At 40.9% G+C, this 16,195-nt stretch overlaps 1 protein-coding gene across 1 annotated transcript in view; it reads left to right on the plus strand.

The window, feature by feature from the left end:
• The window catches only part of slc2a9l2 (solute carrier family 2 member 9, like 2), a 223,079-nt gene that overhangs the window by 42,362 nt on the left and 164,522 nt on the right, over nucleotides 1-16,195 (plus strand). Inside the window, exons 5-6 of the mRNA XM_029776210.1 lie at nucleotides 6,084-6,208; nucleotides 6,898-7,043. Of these exons, the coding sequence (XP_029632070.1) occupies nucleotides 6,084-6,208; nucleotides 6,898-7,043 (271 nt within the window). The remainder of the gene's footprint in view (nucleotides 1-6,083; nucleotides 6,209-6,897; nucleotides 7,044-16,195) is intronic.

The raw sequence follows: 16,195 nt of genomic DNA on the forward strand, positions 1-16,195 counted from the left end.
CACCTCCAAATCGATCCCGCTCCAGAGTACAGGCCTCGGTGTAACGCTCATTCCTTCGACGATAAACACGAATCCGACCATCACCCCTGGTGAGACAAAACCGCGACTAGTCAGTGAAGAGCACTTTTTGCCAGTCCTGTCTGGTCCAGCGACGGTGGGTTTGTACCCATAGGCGACGTTGTTGCCAGTGATGTCTGATGAGGACCTGCCTTACAACAGGCTCGACAACTACAATGATTATTATTATTTGACCATGCTGGTCATTTATGAACATTTTAACATCTTGACCATGTTCTGTTATAATATCCACCCGGCACAGCCAGAAGAGGACTGGCCACCCCTCATAGCCTGGTTCCTCTCTAGGTTTCTTCCTAGGTTTTTGGCCTTTCTAGGGAGTTTTTCCTAGGGAGTTTTTCCTAGCCACCGTGCCTCTTTCACATGCATTGCTTGCTGTTTGGGGTTTTAGGCTGGGTTTCTGTACAGCACTTTGAGATTTCAGCTGATATACGAAGGGCTATATAAATACATTTGATTTGATTTAAAAGCCCTCAGTCCAGCTTCTCTCAGCCTATTGTGGACAGTCTGAGCGCTGATGGAGGTATTGTGCGTTCCTGGTGTAACTCGGGCAGTTGTTGTTACCATCCTGTACCTGTCTCGCTGGTGTGATGTTCGAATGTACCGATCCTGTGCAGGTGTTGTTACACGTGGTCTGCCACTGCGAGAACAATCAGCTGTCTGTCCTGTCTCCCTGTAGCGCTGTCTTAGGCGTCTCACGGTACGGACATTGCAATTTATTGCACGTACACGCAGCTAAGCAGGGACCCTGAGCATCTTTCTTTTGGTGTTTTTCGGAGTCAGTAGAAAGGCCTCTTTAGTGTCCTAAGTTTTCATAACTGTGACCTTAATTGCCTACCGTCTGTAAGCTATTAGTGTCTTAACGACCGTTCCATAGGTGCATGTTCATTAATTGTTCATGGTTCATTGAACAAGCATGGGAAATAGTGTTTAAACCCTTTAGAGTGAAGATCTGTGAAGTTATTTGGATGTTTACAAATTATCTTTGAAAGACAGGGTGCTGAAAAAGGGACATTTCTTTTTTTGCTGAGTTTATATTTGGTGTAGTATTTTTGCAGATTGTCTTTACTGTTTTTGAGGACTACAGTATACTGTAGGATTAACTGTAGTGTTTTTGCGGATATTACTGTGGTGTTTACTATAAGGTTTTTGTTTTATTATATTTGACATGGAAGTACAACCTACTGGAGAAATACTAAAAGAGCTAGTTTTCCATAACCTGTAGGTAGGTAGGACTGGGTCTGAACGGACAGTTCACAGCTTCAGATCTTTTCTATAAACTTTAGGGAACATAATATATGTTCTATACTTGGCATGTAGGTTTCTCACTTATGGGTGGCACACCCTGTATGGGCAGGGTATATGCAAATAAGATACTGTTGTGTTTACTATTGTAGTGTTTTTGCAGACATTACTGTAGTATTTACTGCAGTGTTTTTTTGTGTGGATAATACTGTAGTGTTTACTATACACTCTTAGAAAAAAATTGTGCTTTCTAGATCCTAAAAGGGTTCTTTGGCTGTTCTCATAGGACAGCCAAAGGTTCCAGGTTGAACCCTTTTTTGGTTCCAGGTAGAACCCTTTCGCGTCCTCCGTGTAAAGGATTCTAGATGGAACATGAAAGAGTTCTACTTGGAACCCAAAAAGGGTTCAACCTGAAACTAAAAAGGGTTCTCCTAAGGGGACAGCCGAAGAACCCTTTTGGAACTCTTTGTTCTAGAGTGTAGTATTTTACAGTATAATACAACATTCTATAGTAAGTACTACACATGATTGAGGTATCGAGTGTATAGTATTCTACAGTATACAACAGTTTACTATAGAATTGTATTTTTTCATGTGGGTTCTCCACAGTGGTTGTTACCTTCCAAAACCTGTTTGAGAAGGCGTCTTCATTTATTTTTCCTTAGAGCGGACTGAACACAACCAACAGAAGCCTGCATGCCCAAGACGGTCTGTTCTTCTTTGGAGAAATGTGTTAAGGCACTCCAGCTCTCCAATAACAGCTTCTGCCAGCACAAGACCCAGTACAGTTTTGCCTTTCTTGAATTGTAGATGCAGGCCATTAGCAGTGGTTTCTATAGGAGAGTTACCTTCTGCCATCTCCTCTAAACTAGAGAGGACAGTCATACTGAAGGAGGACTGCTTTGATGGCTTTATGTCTGACAGTCCATTTGGTCTGGCAGAGGTTTGAGGGCAGTAGGAGTGACACGATCTGATGTTGCAATCCGATTAAAAATGTCTATGAATTTACGGGACAGTCCACACAAGATGCCCAATTGATGGACCCAATCAAGGGAATCTCGGGTTAGGACGGAAGCTGAGCAGGCTTTTTGCGTGATCAGGTTCACACAATGTGCTCCGCAGTGCAAATACACAGCCAGAGGCTGTTTTTTGTTATCAGTGCTTACCTGACATATTGGCTGCTTCGTCATACAGTATGTCTGGCCATGCAATTCTGACAGGGCTAGATCTAATCTTATTATAACATTCATTGCCATCTTGGCGAGGTCCTGTCGTTTCAAGCACTGCAGACCTATGAATTTCTCATGTGGCAGCAAGTCATAGTCGACATCTCAGTCATATAGGCTCTTGCTCTTTCCCTGAGATGTCTTGCGTTCCTTCAATTACTAAGGAAAATGGAGTAATCGGAATAGATCGGATGATATTGCCTATTATTCAAATGATGTCATTGCTCATTAAGTTAAGCATCTCATTCTGTATCTTAGGGCTAGTGTAATCATGGTTGCATGTTCTTAAGCAGCTGTGAAGGACTGTGTCATCTTCTGCCTTTTTAAAAGTTTGTACAGATTTCTGCTTTCTTCCTCATGACCTCTTAAGGCCTCACCCTGTCTTACTAGGTACTTGACTGAACCTACAATCTTCAGTAGACAATGTATTGCTTCCTCTTGTTGTCTGGCTAAATAAGAAGAGTGCACTCGCTGTAACTGAGTGGCAATAGGAATGACTTTTAGCATGAGATGAAAACTTTTCAGTAGACTTCTTCCAATTTCTAAAGCCAGTGTTAACAAATGCAGGGTTTGATTTTGTGCCAAACGGTGACCTCTTATTAAGAAAGAAGTTGGTGCAATGGAAGCATAAAACCCACTTCAAAGAAGCACTGTAACACAGCCAGGGGAAATCTTGAAATGGCAAAACTCTGTCAGCTTGTTTCTGGATAACAATAAACTTGGGATGTGGTTGATTTGGCTTTGTGCTGGTGCTGATGTTGATATCTTCTACCTGTTTTGTGGCTCTGTCCCTGTCATCTGTGCTCAACTGGCCCCTGACTTGTGGCTCAGTCCCCTACAAAAAACATAACAACAAACATTGTCTTAATTTCTATTGCCAAAATAGAAGGGCCTTTCTTTTGCCAAACTATTATGAAACTTATACAATAGTACAGCTACAAGACATGTCTTAAGACTACACTTAAATACTCCAATGTGTGTGTTCACCATTGTTTCCTCAACACTACATTACAGATTCTCACCTGATGACCTGTTCGTCTTCTCCCTGTCGCAACATGGGCGGTTGCTCTCTCTCGCTCTCTCCACTGACTACAGTCAGCAAAGATGATGATTTAAACTGATAGTTCCAATTTGTGTGCAACATAAATTGCTGTGCAAAGCGCTTTACCAGACTGCTTTATAACTCAAATCCCAAATTCTCACCGGATGACCTGTTCGTCCTCTCCCTGCCTCAACATGGGCGGTGCTCCCTCTCTCTCTCTGTCTTTCCCTGACCCCTTCCATGACAACCAAATGAAATCAAAATCCAGGCAACAACTGTTTTGTTACAAAACTTGGGCTACAGTCAGCAAAGATGAGGAGTTGAACTGATAGTGCCTTTTAACTCGTATTCTCACCTGATTATCTATTTTTCCTCTCCCTGCCTCAACATGAATGGTGCTCTCTCTCTGTATAGCTCTCTCCACTGACTGTCTTTGACCCATTATCATATGACAAAAATGGCTGGCCTTAACAATGATGGGCTCAGCTTATTAACATTACATTTATTCTGCTTTTATTAGCTAAATTATGGTTTTACTGACTGGCAATACAGTGCTTTCAAGTATTTACACTCCTTGACTTTTTCAACATTTTGTTGCGTTACATCCTGAGTTAAAAAATGTATGAAATTGAGATTTGTTTTGTCACTAGTGGAATTATGTTTTTCGAAATGTTTCAAATTCATATTTTTTTTTAAGCTGAAATGTCTTGGTCTATAGCAAGCCTAAATACATTCAGGAGTAAAAAGTTGCTTAAGTCACATAATAAGTTGCATGGACTCTGTGTGCAATAATACTGTTTAACATGATTTTTGAATGACTACCTCATCTCTGTACCCCACACATACACTTATCTGTAAGGTCCCTCAGTCGAGCAGTGAATTTCAAACACAGATTCATCCACAAAGACCAGAGAGGTGTTCCAATGCCTCGCAAAGAAGGGCACCTATTGGTAGAAACTTTCAAAACATTTATACACTGAGAAAACAAAACATTAAGAACACCTGCTCTTTCCATGATAAAGTGACCAGGTGAATCCAGGTGAAAGCTATAATCCGTTATTGATGTCACTTGCTAAATCCACTTCAATCAGTGCAGATGAAGGGAAGGAGACAGGTTAAATAATGATTTTTAAGCATTGATAAAATTGAAACATGGATTGTGTGTGTGTATGTGTGCCATTCAGAGAGTGAATGGGCAAGACAAAATACTTAAGTGCCTTTGAACGGGGTATGGTAATAGGAGTGTGTCATGAACTGCAACGCTGCTGGGTTTTTCATGCTTAATAGTTTCCCGTTGGTATCAACAATGGTCAACCACCCAAAGGACATCCAGCCATCTTGAAAAAACAATGGGAAGCGTTGGAGTCAACATGGGCCAGCATCCCTGTGGAACACTTTTGACACCTCGTAGAGTCCATGCCCTGACAAATTGAGTCTGTTCTGAGGGCAAAAAGGGGGGAACAACTCAATATTAGGAAGGTGTTCCTAATGTTTGGTATACTCAGTGTACATTGGAGCGCTCGTGAATATAAGGGAAAGGGGGATACCTAGTCACTTGTCCAACTGAATGTATTCAACTGAAATGAGTCTTCCGCATTTAACCCAAGCCCTCTGATTCAGAGAGGTGCAGGGGGCTGCCATAATTGACATCCACAGCACCCAGGAGCAGGGGGTTAACTGCCTTGCTCAAGGGCAGAACGACAGATTTTTACCTTGTCAGCTTGGGGACTCAATCCAGCAACCTTCCGGTTACTGGCCCAACACACTAACCACTAGGCTACCTAGCTACCTCTCCTCAGCAAACACTACAAAGAGAAAGAGAGAGCGCATAGTGCAAACTGCTGAACTGAAGAAATACATCGCAGACCAATAAAAATGGAAAGAGAGGAGAAATTGCGCATTGCTCCATTCTCCGTACAAGCCGTGCTCAACTCCTTTTCCCTTTACCAGGAACGGGCAGCTGCCTCTGGGGACCGGGAGCAACCAACGGTGTATTTGTGATTGGGGGATCACTGTGTTGCAAAACCACATAAAGCCAAAAGCTGCTTGGCGCTTTACAGTGGGAATTTTTCTTCAAAATCAATCATACTCATCATGGTATATTATTGAGGGTGTCAAAATGTCCTGTTTATAATATTGGGGGGGGGGGGGTCATGATGCATCCCCCCCAAGTTATGTGCCTAAATATGATAAAGTAGTCAATTCATTAAAGCTACAATCTGGATTAGTTTCTAAGCAGTTTTCAATCAATGTCCAAGGACATCAAGCTCAGTGAGCTGTAAGGTTTGAAGCTAGTGTACAGGCTGTCTCACTAATAGACTTATGGAAAGAAGATGTATTCATTAGTTCACCCAATCCTTTTATCCTCTAGCATAAGAAATACTGTTTCAATATTGCAAAAGTGGTCTGTAATTTTTTTTTTACCTGTGGCTATTCTGAACTCCTCCCTTCTTCCTAATCTCGATCTTTCCCCCTCTGTCTCTCTCTCTGTTTAGGAAGGGCACCTTGCTCTTGAATAACGGCTTTGCAGTGATAGCTGCTCTTTTGTTAGCCCTGGGGGAGAAGGCTCGATCTTTCGAGATGCTCATCATCGGTCGTTTCATCATGGGGGTGGACTCTGGTGAGTGCTCTTTCTGCTAGGCTGGAGAAATCTGACCATTATCCCCCAACTATCTAAAAATAGTCTCAACCAGGGGATTCTCAAGACTCTTAGATGACTCACCAACGACATACTATTACACAATTATAGTAAGTATATAGAACAAGCTGAGTGATTACATCAGTGCCAATAGCCCTATACAATTGTTTCATTAGGGTGTGTTCTCACCCATATACACACATTACCCCATATTGACAAAGTGAAAACATGTTTTTAGACATTTTTGCAAATGTATTGAAATACAGAAATATATAATTAACGTAAGTATTCATAAGTATGAGATATTTCTGTATTTCATTTTTAATACATTATTATTTTTTAAAAATCAGTTTGAATTCAGGCTGTAACACAACATATTTTCTGAAAACACTGCATTCCTCTCATGGGCATTGTGAAACCACACAATCTTTGATCTACACTTGATTTCAAAGAATTTTTACTTTGAGATTCCATTGAAATTCATGTGAAGGAGGTTTTGTATATACAACATGGCTAAATGACTAGGACAGTTTTGCATTTTTACTATTCAGGCGTGTTTACACGGTGAGGTTTTCAACCCACAACAATTTAACACTTAAAGAGTAAATCCTATGCAGTCCATATTGAACTTAATATCCATCGATGTTGTACATGTTGGCTTGTGTTTCCAGGTATTGCTCTCAGCGCCCTGCCCATGTATCTGGGCGAGATATCCCCCAGACACATGAGAGGCTCCATTGGCCAATTCAACTCCATCCTCATCTGTCTGGGGGTGTTCACTGGACAAGTCCTGGGACTTCCTGAACTTCTGGGCCAGGTTAGTACTGTTGGTGACGGATTCCACGATAGTGATCATATTAGGACGGTAATTGTGATTCTGTCCTGATGTGGATACCGTACTGGAGAGTTTAGTGAGTGTCAAATCCAAACTTGAGATATGAGAGCAAAACTTGAACTGTCATGGCAAATCTCATGTTTTATCTCTACATCATGTATGCATTATTATTACAAGTCAGGATGTGGCTAGTCAAATTAGTAAACCTCCCCAACCACATTTACCCTACCTTGGCCAGTGACACTCCAGCCCAGCAGAACTGGGTGAAATACGTACGTAAAATAGTTCTACTTTCAAATACTTGAGAGAGATTCACTTGATTTAGCTTGCCCTGTACTATGAAATCAATGGAATAGACACAAATGTCCAGCCTGCATCTCGGTCAAGCTTAATAAAGGACACCTCATTATTTGTGAGTATTTGACATCATGTGTTATACCCTGGTCGGATGTCCGATCATGTACTTCATCATATTTCTAATCCACATTTTGAAGATAGGTGAAAATGTTCCGCTCCCACGCAACAGTTCTCAGTCAACCCTGATTCACTAATGTGATTCTCTCCTTCGCTGCATTTAAAATGAATATGGTTAGCTTTGCCCAAAGGGAATATTAATCTGGCAAATTCTGCCGGGTTATCTGTAGGGTTGCACAACAGAGTGTCTTACAACCAAAAAAGGTGTACTGATAATGGCCATGGCTAATGACAGCTTGCACCTCTCAGTTGCACAAGCCATTCCCTTGTGTTGCTTTCTATCTGGCTATTGGCTTGTGATTATTTCTGTCCTTCTATCTGGCTAATTTCTTCTGTGTGGTATAAATACAGTAAATGTCTGGATCCTTTTTTCCCCTTTACTCTCTTCCAGTATCAAAGAGTGCGGCAGGTGAAACACCCCACTTTATCTGAGCTGCATTAGTATACGCATAAAAAGTCCCAATGCAAAGTTATACTTCACTTTTCTAATTTTGGAGTTATTACATAGACCTGATCAGAAGGCCCAAGTCATGTCGGAAAATGTTTTTCCGGGGTGTGATGTAATATGGCATATTCCCTATACTGTAAACTCCAACAGAAAAAACTTCAAATGTATAAGTTCAAATTTAACCAAATCGTTTGCACTCATGACTACTGGTTTCAATTACATTTTCAGCCAACTTACAAGCAAATACTTTATGAATTTATTGTTACAAATCAACTTACAAGGTTGTTAGCCAATTAGCCTGCTAACATTACATTAGCACTGAATGATTCAGCCAGTTGCGATCAACACCTAGTTTACAGCTACATTAAAGTAAACCAACGTTTTGGAAGTACATAACGTCATCTAACCAGTTATCAAAAAATGTTAGCTACTGTATATGCAGTTATCTTAACCAGCAAGCTAGCCAGCCAGCTAACGCTAGCTATTTAGCCAACTAGCTATTAGCCTAGCCAGCCTAACCAACCACCACGGTTATGGTCGGAAAGCTAGGGCCCAACTACTGGAGACTAGCTAGAACACAACTAACACAACAAAAATATAACCGCAGATTAAAAGCAAAGAGAGAGCAGAGATTTACAGACTGATGGTTGGGGCCAATCCGATGGTAAAACTTTTAAGAGTGCAGGCTGAGTTGGCTATCAAAGCGATGGGTGGTTGGGCAATTCACCAGGCCTGAAATCCAAAATAAATAGATTCCAGATGTCAGTCAGCAAGCACACTAGCACTAAGCCAAGGTGGAAAAAGTTACAAAACTCCCGTAGCCTACTTCACAGAGGACCTGCTGAAAAGTTGATAAAACATAAAGAACAGACTAGAGGTCGACCGATTTTATGATTTTTCAACGCCGATACCGATTATAAACTTGGATTAGCTAACACAACGTGCCATTGGAACACAGAAGTAATGGTTGCTGACAATGGGCCTCTGTACGCCTATGTAGATATTCCATAAAAAATCTGCTGTTTCCAGCTACAATAGTCATTTACAACATTAACAATGTTTAAACTATATTTCTGATCAATTTGATGTTATTTTAATGGACAAAAACATTACCTTTCTTTCAGTAACCTGGACATTTCTAAGTGACCACAAACTTTTGAACAGTAGTGTGTGTGTATCTATATATAGACTGAAAATTACGCAAGAATAATCTTTTTTTAAATATATATACAGTTGAAATCGAAGTTTACATACACCATAGCCAAATACATTTAAACTCAGTTTTTCACAATTCCTGACATTTAATCGTAGTAAAAATTCCCTGTCTTAGGTCAGTAAGGATCACCACTTTATTTTAAGAATTTGAAATGTCAGAATAATAGCATAGAGAATGATTTATTTTAGCTTTTATCTCCTTCATCACATTCCCAGTTGGTCAGAAGTTTACATACACTCAATTAGTATTTGGTAGCATTGCCTTTAAATTGTTTAACTTGGGTCAAACGTTTTGAGTAGCCTTCCACAAGCTTCCCACAATAAGTTGGGTGAGTTTCGCCCATTCAGAGCTGGTGTAACTGAGTCAGGTTTGTAGGCCTCCTTGCTCGCACACGCCTTTTCAGTTCTGCCCATACGTTTTCTATAGGACTGAGGTCAAGGCTTTGTGATGGCCACTCCAATACCTTGACTTTGTTGTCCTTAAGCCATTTTGCCACAACTTTGGAAGTATGCTTGTTGTCATTGTCCATTTGGAAGAGCCATTTGCGACCAAGCTTTAACTTCCTGACTCATGTCTTGAGATGTTGCTTCAATATATCCACATAATTTTGCTTCCTCATGATGCCATCTATTTTGTGAAGTGCACCAGTCCCTCCTGCAGCAAAGCACCCCCACAACATGATGCTGCCACCCCCGTGCTTCACGGTTGGGATTCTATTTCATCAGACCAGAGGACATTTCTCCAAAAAGTACGATCTTTGTCCCCATGTGCAGTTGCAAACCGTAGTCTGGCTTTTTTATGGCGGTTTTGGAGCAGTGGCTTCTTCCTTGCTGAGCGGCCTTTCAGGTTATGTCGATAGAGGACTCGTTTTACTGTGGATATAGATACTTTTGTACCTGTTTCCCCCAGCATCTTCGCAAGGTCTTTTGCTGTTGTTTTGGGAGTGATTTTCACTTTTCACACCAAAGTACGTTCATCTCTAGGAGACGGAACGCTTCTCCTTCATGAGCGGTATGACGGCTGCGTGGTCCCAGGGTGTTTATACTTGCTTACTATTGTTTGTACGTATGACCGTGGTACCTTCAGGCGTTTGGAAATTGCTCCCAAGGATGAACCAGACTACATTTTTTTCACTGTTTTTCACTCCACCGACTTGTGGAGGTCTTGGCTGATATTCTTTTGATTTTCCCATGATGTCACTGAGTTTGAAGGTAGGCGTTGAAATACATCCACAGCTACACCTCCAATTGACTCAAATGATGTCAATTAGCCTACCCGAAGCTTCTAAAGCCATGACATAATTTTCTGGAATTTTCCACGCTGTTAATAAGCACAGTTAACTTAGTGTATGTACATTTCTGACCCACTGGAATTGTGACACAGTGAATTGTAAGTGAAATAATCTGTCTGTAAACAATTGTTGGAAAAATGACTTATGTCATGCACAAAGTAGATGTCCTAACCAACTTGCCAAAACTAGGTTGTTTACAAGAAATTTGTGGAGTGGTTGAAAAACGAGTTTTAATGAGTCCAACCTAAGTGTATGTAAACTTCCGACTTCAGCTGTATATATATATATATATATATATTAAAATATTCTTATTAAAATATTCTTCTTGGGTCATTTTCAGTCTGCTATGGCATTAATATATCAAAGGCGCTGTGAAGCAAAGCGCCTGGCAAGCCGGATATTACTTTTTTATTTATTTGGACTGGCTGATCTCATTCATCATTCCACCGTTGTGACAACCTTTATAAATAAAGTTGCATGCATATGTAAAACGTAGTTAATGTCCTAGAGGATTATTTTATCCTTTGCCAAAAACGTTGCTTCTCTTGTCATTTTTGACTCCATCCTGTTTGTTAGCATTTCTACATGGCTTTCATTAGATATTCAGATACCAGTCTTATGGTCCCTTGAGACACCTTTGAAGGGAGGTGACCTCTAAAGTCAATTTCTCTCTGTGTGCACTTATACGCTTTGACAAATTACTATCACGGTAACCTTTACGTCTGTTCACTGACCTTCTCCCAGCATGGAAACGTGTTTATTTCAGCGTAGCAACTGTAAACAAGCATTTCATTGAATACCCTTTAGAGAGACAGGTTCATCAACATGCATGGAACATTTACAGTAAATCAAATCATCACAGGAATGCTGGCCCATGTTGAATCTAATGGTTCCCACAGTTGGGACAAGTTGTCTGGATGTCTTTTGGGTGGTGGACCATTCTTGATACACACGTGAAACTGTTGATCGTGAAAAACCCAGCAGCAAACTTGTGCGTCTGGCAACTAGTACCATACCTCGTTCAAAGGCACTTAAATCTTTTGTCTTGCTGAATGGCACACAGTCCATATCTCAACCTTTCTCCTCCCCTTCATCTCCACTGATTTTAAGTGGATTTATCAAGTGACATCAATAAGGGATCATATCTTTCACTTGGATTCACCTTAATTTACTCTTGAGGTGCTGACTTGTTGCACCCTCGACAACTACTGTGATTATTATTATTTGACCATGCTGGTCATTTATGAACATTTGAACATCTTGGCCATGTTCTGTTATAATCTCCACCCGGCACAGCCAGAAGAGGACTGGCCATCCCCCATATCCTGGTTCCTCTCTAGGTTTCTTCCTAGGTTTCGTCCTTTCTAGGGAGTTTTTCCTAGCCACCGTAATTCTAAACCTGCATTACTTGCTGTTTGGGGTTTTAGGCTGGGTTTCTGTACAGCACTTTGAGATATCAGCTGATGTAAGAAGGGCTATATAAATACATTTGATTTGATTTTGGTCAGTCTGTCATGAAAAGAGCAGTTCATGTTTTGAGTACTCAGTGTATATCGCTAGTGTGATCTGCTATCGATGTTGCGATCCTGAAATATAGGGATGCCATAGCTGCTAGGAATAGCCTCTCAAGGGAAATGTATCTCAGTGCATGTGTGTCTGCATGAATAATAAAGTGAATGCCTGTATGCATGTGTTAAATGTATGTGCCTAGGTCTGCTCAATGTGGTTACTGTGTGTGTGGGTGCTTTAAAGGTCCAATGCAGAGATCTTTATCTCAATATCAAATCATTTCAAATCAATTAAGTTTTGATTGAAAATAGTCAAAAACCTTGAAAAAAATGCTTTATAGCAATTTTTTACATTTTTAATTTCACCTTTATTTAACCAGGTAGGCCAGTTGAGAACAAGTTCTCATTTACAACTGCGACCTAGCCAAGATAAAGCAAAGCAGTGCGACAAAAACAACACAGTTACACATGGGATAAACAAACGTACAGTCAATAACACAATAGACAATCTGTGTACAGTGTGTGCAAATGAAGTAAGGAGGTAAGGCAATAAATGGGCCATAGTGGCGAAGTAATTACGATTTAGCAATTAACACTGGAGTGATAGATGTGCAGATGAGGATGTGCAAGTAGAAATACTGGTGTGCAAAAGAGCAGAAAAAACAAAAACAATTATCGGGATAAGGTCGGTAGTTGATTGGATGGGCTATTTACAGATGGGCTGTGTTAAGCTGCAGCGATCGGTAAGTTGCTCTGACAGCCGATGCTTGAAGTTAGTGAGGGAGATATGTCTCCAACTTCAGTGATTTTTGCAATTCGTTCCAGTCATTGGCAGCAGAGAACTGGAAGGAAAGGCGGCCTAAGCAGGTGTTGGCTTTTGGGATGACCAGTGAAGTATATCTGCTTGAGCACGTGCTACGGGTGGGTGTTGCTATGGTGACCAGTGAGCTGAGATAAGGCGGAGCTTTACCTAGAAAAGACTTATAGATGACCTGGAGCAAGTGGGTTTGGCGACGAATATGTAGCGAGGACCAGCCAACGAGAGCATACAGGTCGCAATGATAGGTAGTATATGGGGCTTTGGTGACAAAGCGGATGGCACTGTGATAGACTGCATCCAATTTGCTGAGTTAAGTAATAGCAATTTCTCAAGCAAGAATTTTGCTAGGACTGTCCGGGAGTTGTCTGGTAATGTTACCAGGCTGGCCAAAACTACATCCCACCAAAACAGGCTGAAATTTCAGGTCTTTTCAAACAGCTCTTACACTAAAAGGGCATTATCATAATTTTTCACGATTTCACAGTATTATTTCATCCTCAAAGTGTGTAAATATATTTAAAACACAGGAAAACACATTTTTGACTGCAGTGGCCCTTTAAGGTTTCGGCATTCAGGGTTTAGAAGGCATTTGAGCAGCCATCGAAATCACAGTGCCTACATCTGGATAGTGTGTATATGAATGTGTGTACATTTAGAGCGTGTGTGTGTGCTTGTGAATGAATACCTTTAGATTCCGAACCGCTATTCCCTTGCTCCCTCACACTGAATCTACCCAATGAGAAAACGGGTGGATGCAGATTTATTTATTTAACCGTTATTTTATCAGGGAGTCATACTGAGATCAAGGTCTCTTTTACCCTGAATTACATAAGTTACAGAAAATACACACATCAATATAAATCCAAAATGCACGTACAAAGAAAATTGTGGTCATAAAAAGCAAACACATTAATCAATAATAAGGTCCTCAATCAGCTTTCTGAATTGCCCTGGAGGCACCAAAACATCAAATTTTAGAAGATGTTGAAAATCGATCCACATAAGGTGCAAGAAAACTAAAAGCTAATTTACCGAACTCCGTAGAGACCAATAAATATAATATAATTATATTATTATTAATAACATAATGAAGATAATGTTGAGTGATGGGAGCTGATCCCACAAAGCACATCCTGCCACGAACAGCATGAGCAGAGGGAGCTCAAACATCTACTGTTGTTCTGAGATGAACACAGGTTGATTGCAGAGAGAGAAAAATAGAGAGAGATGGGACACAGTATAAAGGGAGAGGGATATCGACGGTCTCTAGCTAGTGCAAATGATTGCAGGACTATAGTTGCAACTCTAATTGCAATAGATATAACAAGCTTTAATTGAGGTTCGTTTCTACTTGAGACACACACACACACACACGAGGGATGGGTATACAGTACTTGCTAATTGAATGTAACGCCATTAGCAGTTTTAATTGCTTGTTTAATTATTCAGTTGTTGTACATTTGCTGGGGTGATATTATGGCAGATGAGAGTTATGACTACGCATTGTTTTGACTGGAGTGGCGATGACCGGGCAGACAGTCATTTTCTCTCCTAGCGAAATGGTACAGGGGAGACTTCAGAAGAGATTCAATGTATGCTCTCATGGTTTCTAATAAATGACGGGTGTCTTAGTACTGGGCTGGAATAAAGATTTGTACATACGGGGGTTTCCCCTGGAATAGATGAAGAATCACGAAATGACATGAATCTCTCTCCCAGGGCTCTACATCCCTTATGGTTGTACAAGGTTAATTAAACGGCAGGATTCACCTCAATAGGGAAAAAATATGACTTTGCTATCTTGAGTCAACTGTCAATTTCTTCTCCTAAAGGAGCAGGGAAAGAAATAGATTGACAAAAATGTTTGACATTTGTTACAGCAAGGGGATGGTGCGATGATGGGTTTTCTCTCTACCCAGGGAATCTCCCCTTGTAGCATTAGAAACGGTGAGATCGTGGACACATTGGCAAAAAAGTAATCCGTTTCTCCTCTGATGGGGGTTTGAGGAAGGGGGTCAGGGGGTTTCTTGGAGCTACAAACAGAACTCTGGGTGAGTTTTATCTCACAGAAATTGATTTAGTTTGGGAGGCACTCTTTATTTGCTGTAGAAACTCAAGGGAAGAAACAAGGTTTAAATAGATGCACTGTCCTTGGGTCTTTGGAGATTACCTCAACACATTTGTTATTCTGATAGTTTGAGCAGCCTCTAGCTAGCTTAAGCTTCCTTGGACCAAAAGCTTACCCCAGACCAAAAGCTCAGCACAAGCTCCATAAATATTCTCCAATGACCTATAATGCCCTCAAGATGTTGTACTATACATATGAACAGATATTGTATCTGATGGGTACTCTTATCAGCAGTAGGCCCTGTATTGTTGACATGTAAAGCCATGGCCACAACTTTGTGAATACTGGATGCTAACAGGTCATGTGCCCTCAATTAAAAATAGTCCTACTTGGAGTTAGATTATTGGAACATATTGTTATAAAAGTCTCAGTAGAATGGAAGTAATGGATGCAGAGCCCGTCATTTAATCGCTATCTGAATATCTGAAAGGACTCCAAATCCCACCCCTTGTGATGTATGAGAGACTTGATTGGTCACTCGGTTGGCCAATTTGATATGGCTGGGTGTATGTATCCCATTTAATTACCTTGTGGTTTAAAATGATTGTGAGTTATCTGATACAGGGAATATGTTATCTCTTGTGGGTTTCGTAACCAGGTCTTTAACAATTCAATAATGATGAGATGGAAGACCGGAATCAATTCAACCATTTACTGTATCTGAATGTGCTGAACTCAACACACACAACTCCCATGATGCTCTGCGGCACAACCCCAATACACAATACACAACATCTCCTCCACACCTATTTCAATTTTCCCCATTATGATCAACAGTAACTGTTCTACAAGTGCAAGTTTCTTGGTGTCCGTCTATCTCTCGTAGGGTAACGGCGGTCAACCTGACTCTCAATAACAATGTCTTTAGACTGTGGCGTTGACACAGGTGTAGGCATGTGAGTAGCTTGTGTCACAGTCTTGTCACACACTTGTGTGGTTGCGGCTGAGTCAGTGTCCTGAGAACGTGTCTGTGAGCCCCTAGGTGACGACTGCTGTGTCAGGGTGACACGCAGTAACATTTCTGGACCACTCACGACTGGTGGTTCTGTCAGAGTTGCTTTACTCAACAGTAACTGATCTGTGTGCCTTTTCCAGATGAGGTCCTCTGCAGTCTAGACAGTATAGGACACAGGACCAGTCTGAGCAATGACTGTAGCAGGAATCCACTTTGGTCCATTGAGGTAGTTCCTAGTTAAGACAATTTCTCCAGGTTTGAAAGATCTGTCCTTTGCTCTCTGTTCACGACATT

The sequence above is a fragment of the Salmo trutta genome, chromosome 14, assembly GCF_901001165.1.
Source record: "Salmo trutta chromosome 14, fSalTru1.1, whole genome shotgun sequence".
Classification (NCBI taxonomy): Eukaryota; Metazoa; Chordata; class Actinopteri; order Salmoniformes; family Salmonidae; genus Salmo; species Salmo trutta.